General features: G+C 44.2%; 1 protein-coding gene across 1 annotated transcript in view; it reads right to left on the bottom strand.

Annotated features, from left to right (window-relative positions):
- Positions 1–24,204, bottom strand: part of RNF11 (ring finger protein 11) — a 30,387-nt gene extending 6,183 nt beyond the window's left edge. Inside the window, exon 1 of the mRNA XM_027894158.1 lies at positions 23,695–24,204. Coding sequence (XP_027749959.1) covers positions 23,695–23,817 — 123 coding nt within the window. The 5' untranslated portion in view covers positions 23,818–24,204. The remainder of the gene's footprint in view (positions 1–23,694) is intronic.
- Positions 24,205–26,645: the final 2,441 nt, after the last annotated feature.

Raw genomic sequence — 26,645 nt, 5'->3', positions numbered from 1 at the left:
GCATCTGGAGGTCTGCATTTTTCACTTTTAATGGAAATAAACATTTTCACACTTGGCTTAAAAAGCCCAGACACTTTCTACGTGCAGAGGAAGGTTTCATCAAGCATGATTTTCAGCTGGAAGTTTCCTCATCAGTGCAACTTACCTTGGTTACTTATGCTGCTGTAAATCTGCTTTTCTCTTGTTTTACAGTCTTTTTGTCTTGTTTTCGCAAGTGCCATGAATTTGTAATACTCTGAAAACAGGTCAGTGCTAGATCAGAAACTCTTAATCCCTGGATAAAGATTATTTTAAGATCCCTCTACGCCACATATCAGCAGTACGTTATCAGGGCTTTTGTCTGTTTGTCGTTTTTAGAATTGTACCAACGTGCACAAATTATCCTTTCAGGACGGTCAAAGGTGAGATGAATAATTTATAACATCTAATAGTTCCAGAGGTTAAAGCTTCACTGCTGTCCCCAAGATCCTGTCCACAGCCACCTGCTTTCCACTACTGAATACTTTGCTCAGTTTCCATCTCTAAATTTTCTTGCTCACCTAATCCAGTGCTCTCCGTGTGTCTCACCTTGCCATATTAATTTGTATTTCATGACCAGATCAACAGCATACCTGTTAATTCAGTCTGACAAAGGAGACAAACACCTTCCAAGCTACATTCCTCTGAAATATTTTTTTACACTTTTTAAAACACCAGCAGCTGTAGCGCTTACGCTCCTTGCGGTTGCTGCCTAATTAATTAATGCAAATATAACAGTTCCATTTGCATTTCCCCGGCCGTTCCCACAGCTCTGTTTTTGAAATCCCTTCGATATGCAAACATCTTTCATGGGACACGCTGTGTGAAGGCAGCTGCCCCGGTCCACACACAGCTGCAGCAGGGAGAGCCTTTGCCTCTCACCGGCCCTCCAGCACCGACCTGACACATGGCCGGGCCCCTCTCCAGCCCAGCAGCTGAGGTGCTTAGCAGGGAGCCTAAATAACTTACCTAAATAAGAACAACCTCAATTTATAGATGTAAAGTCAGGAGGCGAGAAAAAAAAAAATTGTGCTTTTGGGGTATTTTTGAAAAATCCCTGATGAATCCGATGGAATTTTCTCTTCTCACCACTTTATTACTCATGAGGAATTTGCTGGGATGATGGTCCGGGGGCCTTTTCTGTAAATGCCATTCTGACTGGGGTGAAAAGACTCAAACTCCATCCATATGTGAACACACATTCCGAAATAATATCCTCCCCCAAGACACATTAATGTAAAACCACGCGCCGTTCTACTGTGCATTATACGACAGCTAGAGCTTACTTTAATAATCCTTAGAATATTACGAGCAGCCTGCCAACTGTAAAAGCCTTTTTCTGCCATGCAGGAGAGAACAGTTCATTTATAAAGGTGAACAGCAGTTGCTATAAAACATCATGTAATGAAATTGTTACCCAATTTTTTATATTGCTGCTTCCAGGTAGCCACTCTGTATGAATAACTGCGACAGCTGAACGCTTAACGCTAGAAAGTTCTTCTGAAAGCAAAATCTCCTCCTCTCCCAGTTGGAGGGGACTTCTGGGGCAGACAGATCAGATACACATGCACACACACACACTTCCTACCATGATGTTCTTAAAGGAAAATTAATAAGAATTCTGGCATTGTAGGAATTTGGCACTGTAAATATGGCCAGTAATTAATATAACAACTGACTAAGGAACCAGTGTTCACTAGAGGAGAGGAACTTGCAGAATCTGCACAATATTTCTTCAGCTGCTGATTCCAATTAAGAATCAACACCTGATTTGAGTCATGGATCACTTCAGAGGGAGGTCTTTTTTTTGGAGAAAGCCACAGTTGTTCTGCAGTGATGGTGTAGCCTCATTTAAACTATAACTAAAACTGTAAATTTGTCCTGTGCATTTTTCACAATTATTCCACTGAAATTACCAGGAAAGAAGAGTTGGAAAAGATTAGCAACCATGAAAGAGACTCCTGGCTGACAACTCTTAAAATATCACCTGTCCCCCAAGCTCAGCTTTGCTACCAAAAATAGGACTGGGGCAGAGAGAAGAGGTACAAACTAGATGCATCCTGCCTGCTGCTTTCCTAGACAGTGACAAGGGCTGTTAGAGAAACAGACTTTGTTTGCAAGCTTTGTCTCTGTGCTGTCACACAAACTGCTGCCAAGACAAATAGTTGGCAGTGCCCTTGCAGCTTGGCCAGAGCAAACCCAGCCTCACCTGGCAGATGGAAATCACCTGGAGCTCTGCAGAGTCACCTGCTCTGAAATTTGATTAACCATTAGGGCAAACCTAAATACAAAAGATTAGCAAGAAAGAGTTGTAGGGGGAAAGCAGTAATTAAAAAGCAGTAATTAATCCCTAGAAGCACAATCTCCTGACACAGCCAGACAGTTTTTACATTTCCAAGCTGCACAGCAGGTTTCTCTGACTCAAGGACATCAACCTTGGGTACAGTTCCACTGGCTGATTTCTCGTTCACCAGCTTTGTGTCAGTTTTAGGTCTCCTTGTTCCTTTCTCCAGAGATCCCATCAAACATCAGGCTGTGAATTTCTTCAGGAAAGTGGATAACTTATACACTAACACATCCCAGACCACTAAATTGCTCACCAGAGAACTGACTCCAGCCCTCCAGACAGCCTCACTGACAGCTCAACTTACAGCATCAGGCCCCAACTTCTGAGAGATAACAAAACCCTCTTATTACAGCTCCTAGCATGTTTATTTTAATAGGCTTTTTTTATACTGGGAAGGAAAAGATTCATAAACAATTTATAAAAATTCATGCTTTTCTGTCAAGCTACTGCAGTGAGCAAAGCCAGGAAAGGACAGTTGCACCTAAACATTGAATTAAGGACACTCAGGCACCAAAATGCAGCCTCCTGAGACTTGTACTCCCCAGGGACTACAAAGCAAAGCAGCTGGGTAGAGAGAAAATCTAGCAGAAGGGGCTAGCAGTCAGTTCTGCAGCTGGTAGTAGAAGAACAGCTGTGTATGTGGATCATCCTACCCCATAAGCAACCACAACATCTGTGTTATTGGTTCATGTTCTCTCTCACTTATGCCAAGTGGTTCTTTGCAGAAACCCCTTCTTAGGCCTGGCAAGCTCAGACAGTTATTACAGTGCTATGGCTACATTAAACACAGCACTTATGGTTCAAGCGAGATGGCTGCTGGAAAACTGAGCAGTAGATTTAACAACAAATAAAAACCTGACATTTTGGTCCCGAGGTGGAAAAGGCTGGGAAAAAAAAATCTCTCAGACTGTCTCCTCTGCTGAAAGGTGCAGAGTGAACCTACTGTGTCCCATTCACTTACTGCTGTGGAACTGCTGCGTAGCAGGAAGCAAAAATAAAAAAGAACACCACACCCCACCCCCAAAAATGGAGTTAGTGTGGTTTTTTTGGAGGTTGAATTTATGCACGAGAGATGGGGGAAGCTACAATGGCAAAGCTGACAGAACATTACCAGTCCACACAGAAATACGGGAATCGTTCACATTTCCTTCAGATACATGTTTACTTTCTGGAAAGGGTAAATATCAGTCAGTGCAACTTGTTTATAGCATAAATCAAAGGGATAACAGCTAAAAAATGGTAGTATTGATTATCCTGGGGCACACAAAGTCTGCAGGCAGCCATGACTCTTGCTATGCCAGGTCCTGTCTGCAGCACCAAACAGGCTTTGTGACAACCTGCCCTGCTCCCTGATGTCAGACAAGTGTAGTTTGTCCTGGATATGATCCCCTGGGCATACCCCCCCAAACCACTCCAAGGCTTTGACTCACCTCTGGATACAGCACACAAAAAAGGCTTAAGCTCACACGTGCTTCTGCCTCACGAGACATGAGCTTGGCCCAAATCTACCATCCCAAAACTCCCACAGCATTGCATCACTCAGACAAGTGCATGCAAGTCCTCCAGATGAAAGGCTTGGTATGCATCACCGGACAGGCATCTCCTGATGAAGAGCACAGGGATACAGGTGACTGAGAGCAAGTGACAGCCCTGAACTGCTGCTGAGCCCACAGACTCAGCATACCTGAGTGAGTGCCCAGACCTGCTTTTGGTGCCATTTCAGGGAATCTGGGGATTAGGGTGCAGCTGACTCCAGCTGGTCTAGAACAGCACTGCATGGAACTGTGGGTCCTGCCACTTCCCTCGCACTGGCTCCAAGGACACTGCTCCCACCTACTCTTCATGAAAAGCAAGCAAGCCACTGCCATCGACTGTGCGATCGCTACAGCTGCTGAAAAAGTCGGGAACAGGCAGCCAAGAGGAAAATGGGAGGAGTGCCCCTGTTGGGACTCCAGCCAATTGTGAAAACCTGACTCTGAACACTTAAAAAATAGCAAGAGTGCTAAAATGTATCTTTTGGCAAGAATTAGGTCAGCTGGATGGCAATTCTAAGAACACAACAACTCTTCTGAGTACTTCAGGAACAAGGTAGGAAAATTACAGAAATCAGCCCTAGTTAGCCAAAAGGACAGGTTGGGGACAACAGGCCAAGCCAGGGAGTAAACATGGAAATGCACATAAGCTGAAGGCACAAGTAATCAATCCATCAGTGGAGGACTGCTGAGGTATGAGTTCTACTTCAATGTGTATAAATAGATGTGTATATGCATAATTAAATGTGCTAGTTTGAACTAATAGGGACATAATAACACACCACAGAAAAATATTATGCAGAACTAGGAATGTATTTTAGAAAAAGAGTGAGTAGAATATCAAGGGATCAGTGAAATCGAGTGATGAATGATCTCATCTCTAGGCTGAGCGTTACTGTTCAACACTGGCAAACACCTTCCTTGGGCAAAGAGGGCTCTGCAGAGCACACTTTAACAGCCTTCCCTAAAGCTTGTTTCCACACACATCCAAAAGCATCCTACCGAGGAGTGCGGGTCCTCCTACACCAAGTTTCTAAAACAGGACTTAAATAGACACAACAGTCCCAGCTAGACTGAGAACACCACCCCTATGTCAGGTCTCCTGAAAGGTGTCAACTCAGCTTCAGATAAGAGGTAACACAGGTAATGAAAACAAACAGGCACATCAACAGCAGCCACCTCAGATCATCTACCCCTCACGCACTATCCTACGAGATGACACAAAACACTTCCCTATAGCCACCCGGTTGTAAGCAAGCACCAAAAAAGAAGTTTGAAAGAGGACACAGTAGTTCTTTTTATAGAGATACAATCTGTTACCCAACCAAAACACACAGAAGAGGCGACACAGGAGCAGACTTCTGCAAACCTTGACAGGGACCTTCCCCTTACCAGGGACCAGCTGACGAGGCAGAGCCAGCCTGGGAAGGTGGGCCAGCAATGACCTCCCCCCAGCTAAGGGAAGATAAACAGAAACCTGATGGAGAATTTTCCATCAGTACTCACAGCAAATAGGGACTCAGAAGAGCAGGACTATCAGTGCAAACCTCTGCCATGGCATCATAGGGAGAGAAAACAATCGCTCTGCTAAGGATAAATGACTTGGGGGAGAAAAGGGTAAGAGTCCATGTCCTATTGCAGAAGAGCTTCAAAAAGCAGATAGGGCAGGTCATGAGCTGGGTCTGAGTAACCACAGAGCAGGAAAACCTGCAGCAGAGACTGCTGGTGTGAGTCTTCACTGACTGCTGTGAGATTGTCAATGAAGCACCCCATGACAGCAAGGTTTGTTCCAAAACTCGGGAATCTGTTCTGTACTTCACTGGATCACAACTTTGTACTCAATTTGAAATATTTTAATTGCCTTTTTAACAAAGCCATCCTCAACTACAAATGCTTGCTCAAGCAGAAAGGTGCCACACCTTGGCAGTTTGATGGTACACTCAGCTCCACAGGCCTTTTTATTTTTTTAATGGCATCTGAATTTCTAAAACCGAGTGGATACCCCTGAGATTCAGGTGTGTGACAGAGCCTCAGCCCAGGCAGTGCAGCAGGGGACTTTGCAGAGGCAGCCAGGAGACTTCCTGCGGCCAGTTAAAGGATATGTCAATGCTGCATTTTGCAACAGCTTAACCACAGCTGTTTTTAAGCAGGTTTCTCGTTAGCCTGCTAGAAAGCCACAGACAGATGAAACCTCCCATACACCTGCCATACACTGGGGCACCTCAAACACAGGCTGAGTCTCTGCGTGCAACTGTCCGTGCCAACTGGGTGAGGATGTCCCTACCATCCACCCAGCCAACAGCTCCTCCCCCTTCCACCAGATCCTGGGAAACCAACTGGGATTTCTTCCACACTGTGAAGCTGAACTGAGGTTTGAATTAAGGGTACCAGCAGCACCCTGAACTGCTGGGCTGTGCAAGAGATTTTGGCCCAGCCCAAGGGCACTGGATTGTGTGGATACTGTCACCTCTCCCAGGTACACACAGTCTGCCATCTTCCACTTCAGGGAGAATGAACACACGCAAAAAATGCAATTTGACTATTTGTTTACCATCATTTGATAACATTAATTATTTCAAACTCTGAGTTAATAAGCAGCAGCTGTAAACAGCCAGAGACACCGATTCAGGCTATCAGGTCATCTCAGCCAGTCATTTATTAATCTTAAAGGAATGCCTGAGACACTAAACCATTACTTCTGAATCTGTTGGGTTTTTTTAAAGCAGTTCTCCATCTAAAAGCAAGGAGTGAGTCCATGAACATTAAAGGAATGAATACATAAATGTTAAGGCACACTAAGGCTTGCTGGAGCTCCATTTCTTGATGCAGTATTAGCAGTGAACACAAGGGCAATGTTTCTATTTTTTCCAGTTAAGTCTTGTCCTCGCAAGCAGTGACTCTGCGTTTTCAGCTTGCAGGGCACAAATCCAAGTGTGATCTCATGCAACTGTCAAACCTCTTCTAACAGAAAAAAAAAAAACACCAAAAAAACCCCCTGTGCCAAGAACAGGTAGAAGAATCATAAATAGCTCTCTCAGAAGTTAGTTATACAAGTGAAATATTTCCAGAACACTTTTTTCCTACTACTTTAAAGTTTTAAATGTTCAAAGACAGTTCAATGAGCATCTGGTCACCTCTTTAGTGTGTCACCAGACAACACACATTCATGTCACTGCTATGTACGAGGCATGCAGCCAGTTGCTGGTGCAAGCAGGAGAAGTCACAAACGAATAAGGTACAATTTCTACCACTAAGTGTATATGCAACCACCTGGCTAATCAGCCTTTTCAATCTGTGGCGTGGTGGGGTTTTTTTAAACTCATCTTTGGATCTTCCCTGTGCTGGTTTCACACCAAAAATACTTGTGTTTGTTTCAGCACAGGTGTTTCTGGAGTAGGTGGTTTGAAAGGGGAACTGAAGCAGGTCCAAGGCTCTAGAGGGGTGAGATGGGGAGCACAGAGCCCCACCCAGCCTCTGCAGCCACCACAGCTCCCATTTCACCTTCTTCAACCCCAATGGGATGAAGAAAAATATTCTGTCAGGCCATTCCCCTGCTTACACCCACTCTCATGGGAGAAGGCAAGTGTTTTGTTTATATTCAAACTGGCTTTCTGCAGGAAAACTTGAAAATTTCCACAATGCATTCATCCTGCTGACTGCATGGATCAGTGAGATCTACAAATGTACCCCAAGCAGCACACTTAGTAAGGATTTCTAACACTACCAGGGACATGGCACTTGAGCACCTACTTAAGTACTTGCCTGAATTAAGGCTCAGGCTGCCACAAAATCTCAGAATAACAGAAAACTGTTTGAGAGGAGGGACATGAAAACAAAGAGGTCATTTTTCTAAACATGGACTGACTGGTTGGAAGACAAAGCCCCATTTCAGCCCAACACACCCGCACGAGAGCAGCTGCACAGCCGGGAGATCTCCAGCCCCAGCTCACCCACACGCAACGAGGCATCTTTCATGTTGTGTGAAGTACACCAGAAACCCTGAACACTGAACACAGCCACACACAGGATGCAGTTTGAGCATCCAGTTTTAGCTGGAGTTGAGAAAATCACACGCAAGTCTGCACAAATTTTAAAACACTGATTTCCCAAGAACATCACCTCTGCCTTTCAAATACTCCGACTGACATCCATGTACAAGGACAGGGCTCAGGTCCTGCACTGAAGTGTAACTCCTTGTAGGTGAGGTATATGCTGCTTTCAATGCCCCTCTGAGTCAGAAAGGAAAGCCTGATGTCATCAACATTATGCTACCAACACTGTCAAGCTTTGTGAAGATATGAAGAAACACTTGTACTTACCGTATTCTCCTGCATTAATGTTTAGGGTGGAATAACCGTGTCCTGTCACAACCCACACGATCACTAAAATAAGTTTTGTCAGTTTATACACACACAGACAAACTGCAGTCACGACAAAACAGCAGAATGGAGTAACACTGAGCTTTGAGGCAGTAAATCTGGAGTCATTTAGCATCTTACCATGTTAAAAAAAAAATACACATAGCCCCAGTGAAACAGCTATTAAGAAAACCTGGGAGTTCTTTAGATTTTATTTATGACATTTAGTCTAGAATGCACCTTATTGCCTTGAAAGTCATAAGGGTGTAACTACAGAGGTAACTGCAATAGCTATAGATAAGCTCCAAGAGGAGAGAAAAAGCAGCTCCTTGCTCAGATTGTAACTTCATAAGCAGAAATATCATCACTCGATTACTACAGAAATATTTTAGTTATCTTTCTAGATTTTTTTACCTCACCATAAGGTCCCTGGACGACCCTCAGAAAGGCAGTGGATGCAGAGGAATAATCTGGGAAGCAGACAGCACTCAGTGCTGCTCCTCCAAAGCTGAGGACCCACAGCACTAAACTCACTTTGCCTCCTTACACACAGCTGCAGTTCAGTGAGGGCAGGGAATATGCTTCCCTGGAGACACCAAAAGATTTGCTGAGTAATCTCTGAACCAAATAGGCAAGATAACAAGGTAAACCTGAATTCCTGTCTTTATTTGGGGTACCTCCTTTCTTATGGATGAATCTCTAGTGCAGTGAAGACACGAGTAGAAATTATTGCAGCGAACAATTTTTTGTTCTTTCATTGTTGTTTTGAGTCACACAGCGGCAGCAGAAATAAACAGATCCTTCTGGGAGATAGGCAGATGCTTCCTTGGGGGCAGAAAAGAGCTGGGCATGGCTTTCTCGGTGAACTTTGGCAAAAACGAGTCCAATGTTCATCAAATGAAATCTGCTGAATGCCGTAAGTACCCTGTGGGGCAATTTCAGACTGGCAGAGCAGGTTAAAGAAAATTTCTTCGCTCTGCTGAGGCTTTGAACAGAAATTAGCCTTGAAATAACTTGCAGGCCTGGTCCTAACTTTTTTCTGTTGTTCCACTAGCGTTCCTGGAGACGCCTTTGACATGTCATGGAATGGTTTACCGCAGTGAGAGAGGATAACAGCACATGAAGAAGTTCTTGCCCCTTGGAGCTGCACGTTCTACAGATTTAGAATGCATACTTCCTATGACTTCTACTATCAGTCCACATGATTAAAATTCACTGCAAGACACTGAGTGTTCAGTCAACGATCCCTCCATCACTTCAAATATGCCCTATTTTAATATTTTCTTTCTGTTCTTGTTTTTATTTGGTTTCACTGGCTATGGCTGAGGCAGATTTTGTATTTCAGAAAAACCAAGTTGCTTGAACATTATATCCACTAATAAACACAATAAAAATAGAAGCATTAGCCCAGAAAAACAAAAGCTGAAAGGGATATGGGATCCCTAAATAAATCAGGAGAGTAAACATCAGAGAAACAACTAAAGATCTGCTTGTTTCAAGAATAACAGGTGCAGGTTTGCCATAAATAATCTAGAATTGTAGACTCTTGAGCCTTAGTTCCCAGTTGATCAAAAAAAAGCTCCCTGTAGGAGTAGCAGGGCAAAGCTTGACCAGTGTCTTTCAAAAATCATGGATGATCTCCAGAAAATAACTGCACTGAGCATATACAGAACTATCTACATATCCCCTCACCCAGACACCAGAAAACAGATCACACACTTGTTAATATGCGATTTCCAACACTGTACCGAACAGGGCTGTTATCCAAATTAATATGTATAACAACTAGCAATAATGCTTGTCATATTTAGCTCAAAGCTAATTTAAATAAAATATGGAAGATTACGCTCATTAAATCTGAGCCCTGTTTTGTTGAAGCTATTATAAACATCTGCAAACATTGTGTGTCCACCTGGAAGTTTAAGACACTAACAAAACAAAAGCTTTAAATGTCAGCCATTTGTGGATAAAATCATTTTCCATTAACAATTCTGGTTTGATCTCAGTGGGGTTTTTCATAACCCACTAGTGGAAAACATCTATGATGGAGGCACCAAACATTCTTGGCCAAACCCTGTCTCCTGCAGCACAATCTACAGGTAGAAGCAGGAATGAAGGCAGGGCTGAAAAAAAAAGACCTTTATAAAGATGCTAGCTGCAACTTCTAGCACATTCTGAAATTTCCAGCTTTACAAACCCACTTGTGTTCCTTGAGTAGCACCAGGCAGCTGCACCACTGGTGAGGATTTGGCCCATGGCAAGCAAAAGGTAAGGTCAGCAGTGATCAAGTGTCCATGGGATTATTGCACAGGCACTATTGCTGGAGCACAGTGACCATTCTAAAATCATGATTTAAAATCATATTTATGTTACTTTGGTTTTCTCTGTTACCTAAGTCTATTTAAGGGAGAAAGGGCAATAGCTACTAAGGTCTAATTTAAATAGTTATATTCTGTGCAGCTGAAATATTTACTGTATTCAAACTGAAACTGAGCCAGTGTATTTTGTGAAACAATCCAAGGAAACCTTAGTGGCAGCAAGCGATCTCATTCAGAAAATAACTTCTACAGCTCTGCAGTGCCCCACAGTCCCAGAAATGTGGAATATGACAAAAAAGGAAGGGTGCCCCTTGCTGTCCCAGCAGCCCCATCTCCTGAACTTTTGAGGCTCTTTTGGTAGGTCTTCAATACAAAAATTAAGCCTGACCAAATATAGTTCCTAAGATCCCCAAAAAAGCTGTAAATATGGTATTAACTGCTCATGTTCAGCCTTACTGCTTCTGAATTCAGAAAACTGAACAGAAAGGTACTGAGCAAGGGCGTTCGAGCCACGTAAGAGCACGGCACTCTCCCAGCAAGGACAAGAGTTGGGAATGCTGCACAAGTGGATGCATGAAGGAGCAGCAAGATTTGCTTCTCAAATTTAGTTCCTGAAACAGGACTTTGCCCCTCAATTTACTTTGAATAAGTCTGGCTTCAACAGGAAACTAGTGGCCTCCTCTAAGAGATGCCAGACTAAAATAAGGAGTCACAACACATAAAACAGAGCAGTCACATTGAGGCAGCCAGCTCAGCTCCTACTCTTGCATACTTATATGATTTCTTAATTCTGAACACTTCAGACAACAGAGAGGTTGTTTTATTAAAAGCCACAGACACTGGGAGTCCCCACATACATATGCACAAAGGCAATCAAACTCCTAACAGCGGTGACAAAGCTTGCCAAGTTATGTCCAGACTTTGGAAACCATCCACGGAGTCATAACTGGAAGGTTTGTGTGAGGACAGAGGCAGAGCAGCACCCACAAAGCAGATCAATGATCTTACTGTGGTCAGTTGTGTCCCAAGGGGCACCACAGTCTGCTGTGCAACATAAACAGGCTGTGAAAGTCTTCACCCGTTCCTGCATTTACCAAGTCTACTCTTGGTAATAGGTACTTGTTAGGTAACATTTATAAAGCTTCTTTAAAAAAGAAAACAGTGAGCATCTTTAAGGCTGGTTGTGGTAGACAAATCTATATTATTTTGTTGTGTTTTGTTCTGTTTCCTTTTTTTTTTTCTTTAAACCAGAAAGATCCTATTTAAGAAATAAAGAATTGAGGTTTTGTCTATATCAGACATTTGTCCTGAGGCAGCAAAGCCCCTCAAACTGAAATCACCACCCCGATGAGGTTCAAAATGCACTTCATGCATATGACCATTCCCAAATGCACTCATTGCCAAAGCTAATATCAGATATTCATTCTGGGCATGCTCTGACATGCAGTTAAGTAGCCTTCATTTCAACATCAGGAAGCCAAAAATTCTGTAATATTGGTGGTAATAGCACACATGTAATACCTGACACCTCTGGACCTCTCTGCAGATGTCACTAAGCAATATGCGATCTACAGACAGCAAAAAGTGCAGATAAATCCAATCTCCACCACAAAGTTAGTTCAGTTCACTAAGCTGACAGAAGGAAAAATAGCAAGAGAACCCATTTCAGACACTTGAATGGCACGAGATGACTCACCAAGGGATGAGATAAGCACCAAAGTCACCATGAAGTGACTGGGGAGCACATGGCTTCAAGTGGAAAACAGGAGGGAAAAGCAAAGCCATTCCTTCTGGCTGCAGTGGATGGTTAGATCAGAGCTCCTTGCCCAGAAACACAGACACACACAATGCTGATCACGAGGCACACCACACTTCTGCCTGGGTTCAGCTCGTGGCCTCTGAACAGAGATAGCCCCTGAGCCTCTCCTTTGGCCTCAGCTCCCTTCATTCCCGAGCAGGGCCAGTTGAAGCAATTATTTTTAAGTGCTGGAGCAGGATCCTGCCATCAGTTTAAGTGAATGCAGATGCTGGTTTCTGCACATGCCAGAGGTGTACACAGCCCACCACAGGAGCACCAATGGGTTCCACTGGTACTGTCCCTGGTGTGATGAAGGCCCCAGGAGAGGGTGGTGGTGGTAGGCAGTGGCACTTCCTTTGGGGACTTGGAAAGTACCCTTCTCTCCTCCAAAAGAAGCCCAAAACACTTAAGTTGCTGATGCACTCAGATAAACTCTCCTGTATCTTAAAAAAAAAAAAATGCTTATCAACAAAGCGATGGACACATTTCCCTCAGCCTACAGTACAGTTCACTGTTTGACTCATCACCCTGAGGTGGAAACATTTGCCTGATCCCTCAACACCAACACCCTGTTTGGTAGCATCTGTTAATGTAGCTGTTACTACCATTTTCCCAGTTTTTGCTTTCCAACGAAAACACCACTGTGCCAGCAGTGCTGCTTGGAGGTATCTCCATCTGCAGGATCTGACCAGAGCAAAGAACACACTGACCCCAGAATATCACGTTCTGCAGAATCTGCTGCTGGCACAAAGGCAGGACCCAATTTACTTGTTAACCCAGAGGTAACTGGTTATTATTCAGCTGCAGCACATAAAGGAGACCCAGAGACATGAAGTTCTGTATGCTACAGCTGGGAAGTCTAGCCTTCACCAGCATCCAGTAGTGGCATGTGCGTAAGATGTTATTTAATAGACCCCAAAAAAAGAGGAAGGTAAAACACCCTCCTTTCCTACCTCAGCCTAAAACTACAGCTCCTTTCTCTTCGGTTCATCAGCTCAGAGTAGGTGACAGCTACATAAAGACAGTTCAGGAGAAGCTACATATAGGGTGAACTTTTCCCAGAAAGCTCTAGATCTAGGTCATCTTGCTTCTTCTGGGAGGTAGGAAAAAACAGGTTACTCATTGAACAAGAATATAGTTTCTAAAGGTAAAAAAAAAGATTACTTGGAGTATGTAATTTTGTGTAGATAGTACTTTTCCTTTTGCAAAGGATTTTTAAAAACAAGACTTGTCAATAAACACTGTCTCTCTCAAACCCTGACTCTATCTACTGTAAATTGAGAAATCCATTATATTTACAGAAGGAATGGGCATTCTTTGGAAAGCTTACTTTCAGTAGCTTAGCCACACAGTAAAATAAACACAACTTCAGGTCTTAGAAATCCAGAGAGCTTGTCTAAATTCAGACATAATGTAAAATCCCTCCTTGTATCTCATTTGTGGTTCTTACAGATGACTGACTGGAAGGATTATAAACAACCCAGCACAGCTCCAGGCGAGTTATCGTATGAATCCACTCTGATGGATTAAGTACCACATTGCCACTTCCAATCAAGGACAGAGGGGGAGAGCAGCCGAGCATCCCACTCATGTTTGGGCCAAAGGCCACCATCTAACTCAGCTCAGCCACTGCAGCACCACAAATGCCATTAGCTGAAGAGCTGTGCCTTGGAGAGCAGGGCAGGAAGAGTTTTCTCAGCTCAGGACAGACCTTAGAGTGACATGCAGTGCTCCTTACTAGTTTCTGATCGGCAGACCCCTAAAAACTGTCAAGTAGAGCTGTGGACCTGTATCTCAGTTTAATGACTACAGGTGGGATTTCATTAGCACTTGTGAGCACAGTCAAAACAGCCCACAGAGCCTCAGAGAGCCAGGAACTATGAGGTGAAAAAGCACTAACCTAGAAAAGAATTAACAGTCAATTTAAAGTGAGTATTTTTGCTTTAAGTGATAGTGTTCCTTTCCAAGAAGGGTAACATACTTTCAAGGACGCCATTCTCCATGGGACAAGCCACAGCTGCCTCAAGGTCTCCAAATATATAGATATAACATTACAGAACTCTGTGAAGCAAACACTAAAGCAATGACTTAGTCATATTTCATAAGCTAAACTGAAGATACGTGGATGCAACTGCAATAAAAATCATAATACTTAAAACAACCAAGGGAAATCCCAAAACATCAGAATGGCAATGGCAATTAAGCAAGTACTATCGTAGAGCATAAGATAAAGTCTACAACTGTTAAAATATTAATTTCAGCATCTTAACTAAATCTGAATTTAGAGCATTGGTTTGCTGAGCCTTTTATGTATTTTCCACTGAATACAGCAGTTCACTGCTTTCTGTTAAGCAACAGTACAGACCAAACCAGTTTAGCAGTTTAGTACATCTGTAATCAAGCAATGCTTGCACTCATTTGTTCAAAACCTGAGAGCAATCACTTCTCTTTCTGAACTTATAATAAAATTTATGTATTCAGGCAAAATAAATACTGGTCTTAATCTATGCTGCAAAATTATACTATGTCTGAATTAAAGATTTCGACAACCATGTGACTAAAACACTGTGATTAATGTGCAGTGCACGGAACAAGCTCTGTATCTGGCTTTAATTACAGTGATGAATAAAAGTCAGACACAGGCATCGTCCCAGAGTATTCATGCATTATACTGTCCCATAGATACTGAAATAATGGAATCTGATGCACTCTGATCTCTTAGATAAGCCTCCCACAGCTCTGAAACAGAGAGGGCAAGAGCACCCAACCTCATCCAATTCTGCAGTGTTCGCACACTGAGTCATAAGAGATTTGTATCCCCACTACCAAGATGCATCTCATGGGAATAAATATAGATAAATATTGCTCCATTTCCTTCTGGCTAGAGCTTGGATACAAATCATCAGGAAAGCCACACAGAGTGATAGTGGTGAGGACTACAGGGAAACCTTACAGTCTCTACAGAGCTATATATACTTGGAGAGTAGTTATGTTACAGATATATCTCTGGGGTATATTCTAGTCAGACTTTTTTTTTCCCTAAAGTAGTTTGTCCATGACAAAGATTAGAAACTGGCAGCATCTGGTAAATGTAATAGTTTTGATCGTGGCTGCAGGATAGCCAATTCCTTGCTTTTGTCCAAACCAGCACTGACTGGCTGATTTTTTGCTCACAACTGGATAGTCATGCAGCTTCATTAAATATTATTAGTCATAAATCAAGTGTTTCCTTGATGCTTCTAGGATGTCTCTTAGCAGTCCAAACTCTAATGGCATATAGGCTAGCTACAATCCCAAGCTCTGGAAAAGTCAGCTGAGACTTATCTTTGACCGAGGATGAGAATGTCCCTTCATGGGGCATTTGGCCTTGGAGTACAAGGACTTTTCTTGAACCCAGAAATACCACTGCCTCTAGAAATACAAATTACTCCATCTGAGTAAAAAGCAGACAAGTGTACACAGAGGGCACTGCACTGTCCAAAAAATACAATTGAGGGAAACAGCCTTCAGTATTGCAAGGATAATAGTCTGCACGTTCACCACTGCATGCTGGGGCTAAGGGAGGAACCGAATCTCCTGAGTCACAGCTTCTCTCGTTCTTCCAACAGTTGCAGTCCTCCCCCAGGCACCTCAAGTGTACATTATCCCTCGACTAAACCAGTGGCTAAACCAGAGGCAGGATGGGAAGGCTCAGAAACGAGTGCAGCCTTTGACAAGGGGTGCGTGTGCGTGCTCCCGCGCCGAGCACAGAGCATGCGTGAGCGTTGTGGCGGATCAGCAGAAATGCCCGGTGCAATAAACCAGCTGTTTGTGATTTGGCTGACGCAACTGCGGTTGGAAGGATGGTTCTTTCATCTCCTCCTCCAGTTGCCTGCAAGCATCTGCTGTTTGTCCGTGTCACCGTGTGCGCATCGTGGCCCAGCAGCTTTTATGCCACCGGCACTCTGACTTTCGTCTTCATTGATGAGAAACAGAGGGGTTGGCAGATTCCTACGGAGGGGCTGGTAAATAAAATAATCAACTCGCTGTAACTGTTTGGTCTCTTGGAAATTGTTTCATTAGTTCATAGGAAAGTCACAGTTGATTTGCTTGAGTTCATTCCACAGATCCTTATCTCTTCAAAACACAAAACTAGTTTATTTTCCGTGGTTCAAAAACTGACTCCAGATGTACGGGCAGCAACAGCTGATCTCAGAAATGAACCAGCGGTACATGTGGGAAGCAGAAGAGCTTCCTAAATGCATGGTGGTCCCAGATTTTGGGGAGGGCGGTATTGCATGTTTAGGTTGGCTTGCCCAAAAGAATGCACAATCTCCCAGCACAGCAAAGATTCATCATCCTGATTAGGCAAGATTTCTTATTACCATCTCTACAGCCCCTTCATTCCTAGTAATCGAGCATCTGGAACACAGGCTGCCAAATTAATGCTGAACTATCAGATTCCAAAACAGATTTTAGGGGACTTATCTACTGCCTTAAACAGATCTTTTGATGAAACTCCCTCTCTACAGCAGCAGGTTTGTCATAAATTTCTGCAGAGGTTCATTTTATAAGGGAGGAATATTATTTTATTAAAATCAAATTACCACAGAACACTTTACAAACATGAATTAAATTACAAAGCATGCCTGCACTAAAGATAAACTTTATTACTGCTTTACTCCTCATTTTACAGTGAAGAAACTAAAGCACAGACTGGTTAAGTGATCTGCTAAGGTTACAAACAGAAGAGAAGACATTAAATAAGGATGACGATGGCTTATGCTAGGGCAGATAGAGTGGGGGTTTTTTTTGGTGGATTTTGTTTTGTTTAGTTTTGGGGCTGGGGGTTTTTTTTTTGATTGAAATGTAGTTTTATCCAGCAAGAAGTTACACAACTCGAGCTCTGCTGAGACAGGTCATTGCTGTGGCTGCACCCTAAGAGGCTGGCAGAACAAGACAGCATCTTCTACAAATGCACATCCTACCCTCAGAAACAAGACACATCTTCGCTTCTGAGACCTCCACAATGTCAGGGCAAATTTTTCGTGTGGTTTAAATCGGGATCGAAGCTTGCTTTGCCTTTTAGAGTCAGAGCATGGTGACTCTTGAGCTTTTTCCCCTGAAAAAGTTTGATTCTAACTCAGCCATGACAAGCCTAAAAACCTGCTGATTTTGCAATTCTTTGGTCTCTTAGAAACTGTTTCATTAGCTCACAGAAAAGTCATGGCTGATTTGCTTTAGTCTATTCCACCGACCGTTACTTCTTCAAAACACAAATACGTTTCTCTTTGTGCGTATATGGGGAGGCAAAACCAAGGATGAGCACAAAGACTGGAAGACACAAGTCTGTCACAAGCAAGTGGTGTTATTTTTAGTTTCTTGACTACAACCAGTTTGACTACAACCATTTCCAGGGTCTGCAGAAGTGCTCATTAAGCCGAGCTTCCTTCCTTTGTTGAAGTGATGATCAGGGATACAGGAAGGCAGGGATGGACCTGTACAGCATCTTGATCCAACTTAAGACACTTGCAAAACCCACATAAAGCAGAAAGCAGCACTCTGTCAAACGTGATTATATTCTCTTCTTTTCAAAATCCCTCTTGGAAAAATCTTCTGGCCGGAATGGTTAGGAACAGATCTTTACCTATGGCCAACAGTGAGTCTAGAAACTGGTTCTAATTTCATAAAGGAGATGAAAGCACAGAGAACTCAGACTTCAGCATACTCTTCCCATTTCCTCGTGCCACGTCTAACATGTATTTTTAACCAAATGTAGTTTAAAATCTATTTTTAGCAGGTAAACAATTAGAATATTCAACAAATATTCATAAAAACAGTCTATGAATGGGTATTTTCAAGATTAAAGCTACCTAACTGAGATACCATCTGGCATCCTTTATTTTCACATTTGCCTTCCTTCCTCTCTTCTCCCTCTGCCCCACTAGGTTTTTTCACTAGCAGAATGGAAGACAGCACCAATCAACCAGCGTGGCAGGCTGCACTAAAACCAGTATGCACTGGGGCAGGAAACACAGGTGCAGAGTTTTGGGGGCTTTCTGTTGTCTAGAAAGGAAGTTTAGACTTAGCACTCACAAGAAACTTTCCACCTAAGACTGATGACCAGCAATGCAATTCTCTAGGCAGCTTGCTAAGTTCTTGCTAAGCCCTTGAAGGAGTAGGAAGTGTCATGGCATATTGTTCAGTAACCAAATAATCCTGAATGTTATTAAAATGGCTTTCATAATACATATATTTCAGTGCTGTATGGAAAATGAACTATATATCCCTATACTGATATTAAAAAAAAATTATTCTTATTGCTTTGCACATACAAATAATTTACCATACCTGTAGCACAAGACATGGAGCATTTACACATTTTCTGAATGTAGGTGTGTAAATTGTATCATAACTATTTATCAGGAGTGGCTTTATCATTTAGTGCTTCATCTTTCACAGGTAGAAATATTATTCCAGAATACTACTATAGCACTTGGTCATTTCTAAGAATGAGTTATTTAAGGTTGCTTAAGCAATCATATCCTTGACAAGAAGCACAAAACATCCCTGGCTTACTCTACCATCTACTCTTATCCATGCAGAAGGCGCAAGCCAGCAACACACCAATAAAGACACACTCTCCTCTGAAGCCCCTTGAAGTTTCCACAAGACTAAGGAACTGTGGACTGGAGTGGTATTTCAGTTCACATCCACAAATGCAGCTGTAATTCATACACATCATCACCAAGATGTGGAGGACAAGCAAAAAAAAGGGCAAGACCTGCATAGGCAATTTTAAAATATACTCCTTTCACTTAGATGAATGTAAACTTTCGAATGGGTTTGTTTTTTTTCATGGATATCTTTCTGTATGTAATGTTTTCCCATTGCATCTTTCCCCCTTTTATGCTGTTCCCAACATATACCAACAGTTCCAGCTTCACACAACCACTCCGTGTCAAGACTGTAACTTTACACTACCATGGTCTTGCTTCTTGTACAATACACAAAATCAAAGACAAGAAATCACCTCACGTGGGGCCCAAGAGAATTTTTGTAGGGACGTTTCTTTAAATGGGTGCAACTCCTAGATCGGAATCAATCTGGCTTGCAATTTTTAATTATATTAATTAGCATGCCTTTGAAAAGGCAGTTTCAGAACACCGATGTAACACATTACTTAAGTCACGATGAGAGCACAACAAAAGCTTTGTTTCTCTGTTGAGCAAAAGACAACCAACATATCCATCCATGGGGCAAGTTTCACACAGAAATGCAGTGGACTATTTCAAAAACATTCTCTGACTGTTCAAACTGAGGAGTTCTTCAGCATCTCCAGGGCACTGTCCTGACAGGCTGATGTGCCACCTCCCTGAACTGGGGACAGCTGGAATGAAGCACAACAAGACAGGCGGATGGGGACACATGTACAATGTGTTCAGGTGACCCTCAGTTAACAGAGGAGGCACAGGGAGGCTATTGCAGCAACCTCAGTTGCAGAGAAGCCATGAGACATCCCTAAATTGCGCTTTCAAAACCTGCTGTCCCCAACAGCTTTTGGAAGATTATGGGAGCACAGCACTGGGTTAAGCTCATGTTTGTGATCTCTCGTCTCATTTTGTGCCCACAGCCTAATCAAATGAGTATCCAGGCCAAAAGGTTTTAAATTAATCCCTCCAAATAATAATAATAAAAAAAAAATCCACTAGATCCACTGAAACATTTTATATGCGCCTCTAAAACACAGGGAAGTACCAAGTACAAAGGGTGCTCTGTATCTCCTCAGGTAAAGGGATAAAAAATATGTTATGAATCTGTCACATCAACAAATCAAATGTGCTTTTAAGAGTTTAGTATCAACACCAAGAACTTGTGCTTATTTCTCGTGCTTTCAACTTATTAATTTAGCAAGTGCTAAATATCTTTTTCTAGAAGACTGAGGTGTATTTTGTCCACGGTTTCAGAAACTTCGGGAGAAAAGATGTAAGGCATCTACTTTACTGTTTAAAAATTCCAAAATGTAATAAACTGGCAAATTATTTCCTGCAGCTATTAGGGAACTGTGTAAGAACAGAAACAGGAGACAAGGATTAAGGAAAGGGACACATCTGTTCTGCAAAATAAAGTCTTTGAGAAGAACACTAAAAGTAACAGAAACTGGGAAAAAACCAGTAAACTTGTATGGAAAAACAGCAGAAGGCATATTGCCAACAGATGGTGAAGAACTCATAGACTAAAAAGGAAAGCAAACTTGAAAGCATACTCAATTTTGAAGACTCGAGAAAAAACAAAACCAAAGCTAACTCTTTCCTAATCACAGATTCACTGGTTAAAAATGGAGCTGCATGTTCTTAGCACTTAGAAAAACAGTTGTAATTTCTGGGTTCTAAAATGGAGGCATTCAAAATTAGCACCTGTCTGTGAAAATGCTGGTCCACTCTCAAAATCACTTCCTTTTCCCCTGCCATAAAAACACACTCTTTTTTTTTGGTGTGTTTAAATTATTTCCCATGTTAGCTGTTAAGTTCAATGCACTGGAAAATATCTGATGCCTTAATGGGCCACTTTCTCATTAACTCAGATACCTGTTTAAAAAGATGTTTCCTCTCTGAGGCATTTCTGCTGTAGCTTATGACACGTACTGCCACAGAAACCAAGAGACAGGCATTTGCAGAGCCCCTGAACAGAAGTTATTCTCTGTTATTCCGTGTGTCCATACTGTCAATCCAATTTTCAGTCTCACTTTTGGAAGCAGGAATTTTACACAGCCAATTCAACAGCAGCCACTGATAAAAGAAATTTGACGTGCATTACTGGAATTATTACTGCGGGGTGCATTTTGCAGCTGGAAATCAACAAACAACTAAATAAAAATCATGGCAGGACACGAAAAAAGTATTTTGAATGTCAAAATAATACAGAAGAAACACAGCAGTCATCTTCTACAACTGTGTGTTTTCACCCAACAAGCCTCCTTCAGTTTGCATACGCTGCAAAAGCTATTCAGGAAGTTGACACATCGTTGCTGCAAACCCAAGAGAAGCAAACATAGCAGCTTTTAGTCTCTTCTAAACGATGTCCATTTTACAGCTGACTTTTCAGCAGCTAGCTTTAAAACTAGTCACCTTCCAGTTTCTTGAGGCTAGCTGCCACAAGCAAGTTTCCACATTTGTTTTATCCTCTTACTTGTTTTCTTTCCTAATGTCTATATATTACACACTAATTCTGGATAAGACACTGTAAAAGAAGCAATTATCCAAAACAAGGGCAAAACTCCTGAATTCCCATTTGTAACACTGAATCTAAGCTGCCACTTGAAAGTAAAAGCAAGTGACCTATGGCTAGCACAACAGCAACAATGGAGCATCAGGAATTGATCATATTTGGAGTTTTTGCACATCTTGTAAATAGTAAACAATTTAAAATCATAAATCCCCTCCCATCAACAAAGTGCATGAAACACTGCACAATATTGTAGATAAGGCCTTTGTGTTTTTTTCCTTTTTTTTAGAAAAATCACTAACCATCGTGGTGCAAAATCTGTGGAAAGGGTAGCTTTGACTTTGACTGTGAGACACGAAATGCTACCTTAAGGTGAAGCTTTAGGAACTGCCAGGATCAGTGGAGGAGCTTTCAGGACAGCCAGTGATGTCTGAGACAGCCAAGTGCCTGTGGGCACATCACCTGATGCCACACAGCTCTATTCAAGTGAGGGAAGTTTTGCTATGAATACACTTACTCGATAGTAGACACCTGTAGGTTCATTTATTTTACTCTCTATCGTGTTGTCAGTCAACCATCCACACTTGTGAACAAGTTCTTCATCAAGAGAAAATTTTGAAAACCTCTGATGACAGAGGAAGTGTCATTACCTACACTGACATCCACAAAAGAAGGCCTGCATAAGGCATATGCTTGATTTGTGACTCTTACAAGAGCTAACAGATTGCTTTCAAAGGGAAGAAAAAAAACAACTCCAAAAGTCTTCCTAGAATCACGGATATAAATGCAATAAATTGCACAAACTTTTATGCTGATTTGACAAAAATTCAATGCAGTCCTAAACCTCATGGACAATTCAGGCTTAATTTAGAACAACACAAGCTTCAAAAAAACTTCTATCTGCCAGCAAGCACTTTTTATTTACTAGACTTCAGCAGAAGCAGTTCAGAAGAGAGACAAAAAATTCCTCACATCACAGAATTTATTCTAATATTCAGCACAAAACAAATAGGGACACGCTGCCAAGAAACACCAGGGCAGCTTCAGGGTATCGGGAAAGGCTGCTACAAGTCGGGCTTCTCTTCAACACTTACAGGGCTCCTATCAGGGTGTAATTCTTGAACTTGCTAAAGAGTCACGTCTGTCCGGCTAAATACTTCCTGCAATTTTGTTAATTATACATCAGGGTCTGCAACTACGGAGTGACTCCCATCCTAGAAAACGTACAGCTCCCAAGTCATCCCCCTAGAATTTGCGTCTTGACTGTCGTTTCTATGGATTTCTCTGGAATGTGTGCTATTATCCCACACAGGAAAATACTTTCAAAACTCGAACAGAATGTGCAGTTATTCACGGGATGATTTTCATTTCTCAGTGCTGTAGACGGCTTGTTCGGGTCAATACACATTTCTGTAGGTGGAGATCACAGGGAGCAGACAAGCACAATCCCAAGTTCAGGTTCCCTCTCCGTGTCCATCCCTTCCAGGCGCTTTCACACGAACGCCATCCCCCCTCCACATCAGTGTTACCCTCCGCTGTCAGCAAAGCCATCAAAGCAAATACCCGGCCTTTCTCTTCTTTCTCCCTGATTCGCCACCAAGATGTAAATTAACAGATTCTCTCTGAGACAAAAAAAAAAAAACAACACCAAAAACCGAACAATGGGAAACACTTCCCCGCCGGTGCCCCATAGGACAGAGGGAAACAAGATCGCCGGCGCTGGGGGAGTGAGTTACTGGGGATCTGATGCAGCTAAAAATATGGGAGCGGAGCGGGCGGGCCCGGACAAAGCCCGGGCAGGGCCCGCGGTCCCGTCCCGGGGCGTCCCCCGCGCCAGACGGTGATGTCACCGCCGGCGGCAACAAAGGACGCGGCCCCGGCCGGGCGGCCCCTGCCCTGCGCCTCCCGCCTGCCCGGAGCGGCCGGAGCGGCCGAGACAAAGCGGCTTCCCCCGCGCTACGTGCGGGCGGAAAGGGAGAGGTTCGGGCCGCCCAGCGCTGGAGGGGAGGCGGCGGGGAGGCGACGGCCCCGCCGCGCCGCGGTCCGGCCCCCGCCGGGGCAGAGCGGCCCCCGCGCCCCCCGCCGTGCCCCGGCACCCCTGCCCCGCTCCCTGCCCTACCTGATATGGCGGCGGCGGCTCCTGATCCGGCTCAGCCCCGTCCCCGTAGCTGGCTCGGTCCGACTGGGACTCGTGGAGCAGCGAGATGTCATCCGAGGTGGGGGACTTGAGGCAGTTCCCCATCTTCCCCCGGGGAGCGCGGCCCCCCCTCCGCCTCCTCCCGCGCCGGCGGCGGCGGATCCGCGCCCTCAGCCTCCCCGCCGCAGCGCGCAGCCCGCAGCCGCCCCGCCGGGGAGGCTCATGCCAGCCCCGGCCCTAAGCGGCTTAGCAGCACCGCCCGGCCGCCTCCCGCTCCGCTCCGCAGCCGCCCCGACCCCCGAGCCGGGGGGGCGGCAGGACGGGCCTCCCACCCCCCGTGGGGCAGCGGGCTCCAGAGGGTCCGCCCGCCCCGCGACAGCTCGGCGCGGTTCTGCTTCCCGGTCACCAGCTCCCTGCGCACTGGGCTTTGTCGCACGGGCCGCCCTGGCTCCTCCTCTCACCCCTCCCCGCCGAGCCCCGGGAGCAGCCGCGGGGCCCCCGCTCCGCTCCGCGCCCCCCGCCCGGCCCCGCGGCGGGGACAGCCCTGCCCGCCCCCGGCGGGACGAGGCGGGACGGGACGCGGTAGGGGGACCCCGCTGCCCCCTGGGCTCCCCCGGCCCCAAAATGGTGGGAGCCGTTTCGCCCCGCCCCCGAGCGCGGTGTTTGTTTGTGTTCCGGCCATGGCGGAGCCGCGGCTGCTCGGGCCCGGCGGAACGGGACGGGAAAACACAGGACAGGACAGGGCAGGACGGCACAGGACAGGACAGGACAGCTCCTCCGTGGCGGCTGCGGGGACCCCCTGCACCACCCGGCCCGCCACGGCTGGGGGTGGTCTGTGCGAGGCCGAGGGACCTTCCCAAGGGTTCCCCCGCGAGTGGGTTCCCGGGCGGGGAATCCCTGTGCTGATCGCTGGCGTGACCCTGATGGGCACAGGCCACTGTAGGGACAGGGCACTGAACCCCAGTGTGGGGCAAAACCAGCGACTGTCGCTTGTCTCACTTTTACATTTCTAGAGGCTTTTTATGTGATTAGCGGGTACTAATATAAACCATGTATTTCATTCCTTTTCTTTCTTCAAAAATGTATTCACGCTTGGATATAAATATAGGTAAGTACAGATAAATGCAAATTTCAGGAGAGCGAATGCCCCTATGTCACTGTTGGTGTGCCAGTCCTGACCCACACAGAGGGGAATGGCACTGCCGTACGGGATGGTCCTATAAGTGTTCTGTCCAGTTTTATTGTATGTGATGGTTCCTCAAAATCCCTCTTTTGCTTTGAGATCTGTGCCATGGAAAATATTTTTAAAATCCCTTTTTTAAAGTGTTTTTAAAAGGGAAGCAAATTTGGTGCAGAGGAGACCAGCTGGAAAGTTCTATCTGTAAAGCTGTACAGCGTGGCTGCTTCTTATCAGCAAATTCTCTGCTGATATAGGTTAGTCCTGCTTTGCACCAGACCTCCCGTCTGGATCAGAGTATCTACAAACCTGTTGCTCACAATGCCGAGTTTGGCTCCACAGCCTTTGCTGGTTGGACGTCAATCTGGGAACAGACTTTTTGCTGATTATCCATATAAGTTCTTTCTTGGAGATTTCATTTTATTGCTGTTTAGGGAGTTTTGCTGCTTATCAATGGATAAGTTTAACAACCACAGTGTGAAATCTGTCATTGCTGCCATTTATGGTGTTCAGAGTTTCAGGCTTTTTTAGGAAACTGAAACTGAAAATGGTGCAGGAATTGTGAGTGTTGCTCAAGATACAGAGGCTTTGCAATGGCTGGTTGTAAATAATGACTGTTTTACGTGACTTGCTCATTTGGGTGTTTATCCTATGAGTCTGCTGGCTTGGTTTAACAGAATTGGGCAAGCAGTTGTTGGAGAGGATTCAGCCTCACCCAGTCCTGGTTTCAAGGTTAAGGCAATGTCAGAGCTGTCTGCTGTGAGAACCTGGTGGTGAAACTCCAGCGCTCTTATTGATATTTTTAGTTGTGCAGTGGCAACACTGGGAATGAAATTATGGGCAACTAGAAAGACTTCTTTATTTCAGCTGACATTTCATATTTTGTTCTCTCTGTGAGGCTTTGGCCTGTGTCATTGGTGTAGCTCAGTGTAGACCACAGGCATGTGCCACACTGTGCCTTGGAGTCCTGATCCTGTACAGTGAGGAGGTCCTGTGGGAGCACAGGGGACCTCCCTGCTCCTGACATGCCGAGATTTCCTTTCTTTGGAAACCAGAGTGCAAACGTGGGTCCCTGGTCTCATCCTGATACACAGTCAGGACATAGATGGGATGTGCTCTGGATCCCACGGTATGGATGTTGCGTTTATCTACCTTGAGGCAGATCTCCTAAAGGAATAACTGCTAAACCCAGTTAAAACTTTCCCATTGGTAGGTACAGGGTGCTTACTTGAAATTTAGTCACATTTAAAAAATACAGACTTATTAAGTGCCAGAAAAGGTCTTCTTTTCTTGGTGGACTCACAGAGACCAAAGAGGAAGCAGCACTTCACATTTGTCTTTGCAGCACAACAGACTGCACCTGTGAGAGCTCTGAATGAGAAAGAGCTGCTACCAGCCATGCCTGGATTCTTGGAATTAGGGATGGTTGAAGCTACTGGTTTTCTAGGCCATTCACTCTTGTTATGTCAGGTAGATTGTTAATGATGGCTTTACATCACCAGCTCAAAAGTAGTATAGCAGTCCAGAAAATGGAAACATTCTTGTGTTCACAAATGTTGTTTTTAAATACCCCTGTGTATGCTATGGTGTGGCTGTGAGCCTACTCCTTTTGATACCCTTTTTTGCGAGCTGAGGACAAGAAAGCAGCTGAAGAGCTTTTCAAGGTAGAGGTCAGTTGTCCTTATTGCTTCAATAAGCAGTTGATGTGAGAGTCTTTTGTCCAGAGAACACACGTGATGTTTTCACCATTCATAAG

This window comes from Empidonax traillii, unplaced genomic scaffold (genome assembly GCF_003031625.1).
Source record: "Empidonax traillii isolate 1590-97213 ecotype Southwest subspecies unplaced genomic scaffold, ASM303162v1 scaffold15:size5535645, whole genome shotgun sequence".
Taxonomy (NCBI): domain Eukaryota; kingdom Metazoa; phylum Chordata; class Aves; order Passeriformes; family Tyrannidae; genus Empidonax; species Empidonax traillii.
The sequence above is the reverse complement of the archived record's forward strand: the minus strand, read 5'-3'. Positions and strand labels throughout refer to the sequence as shown.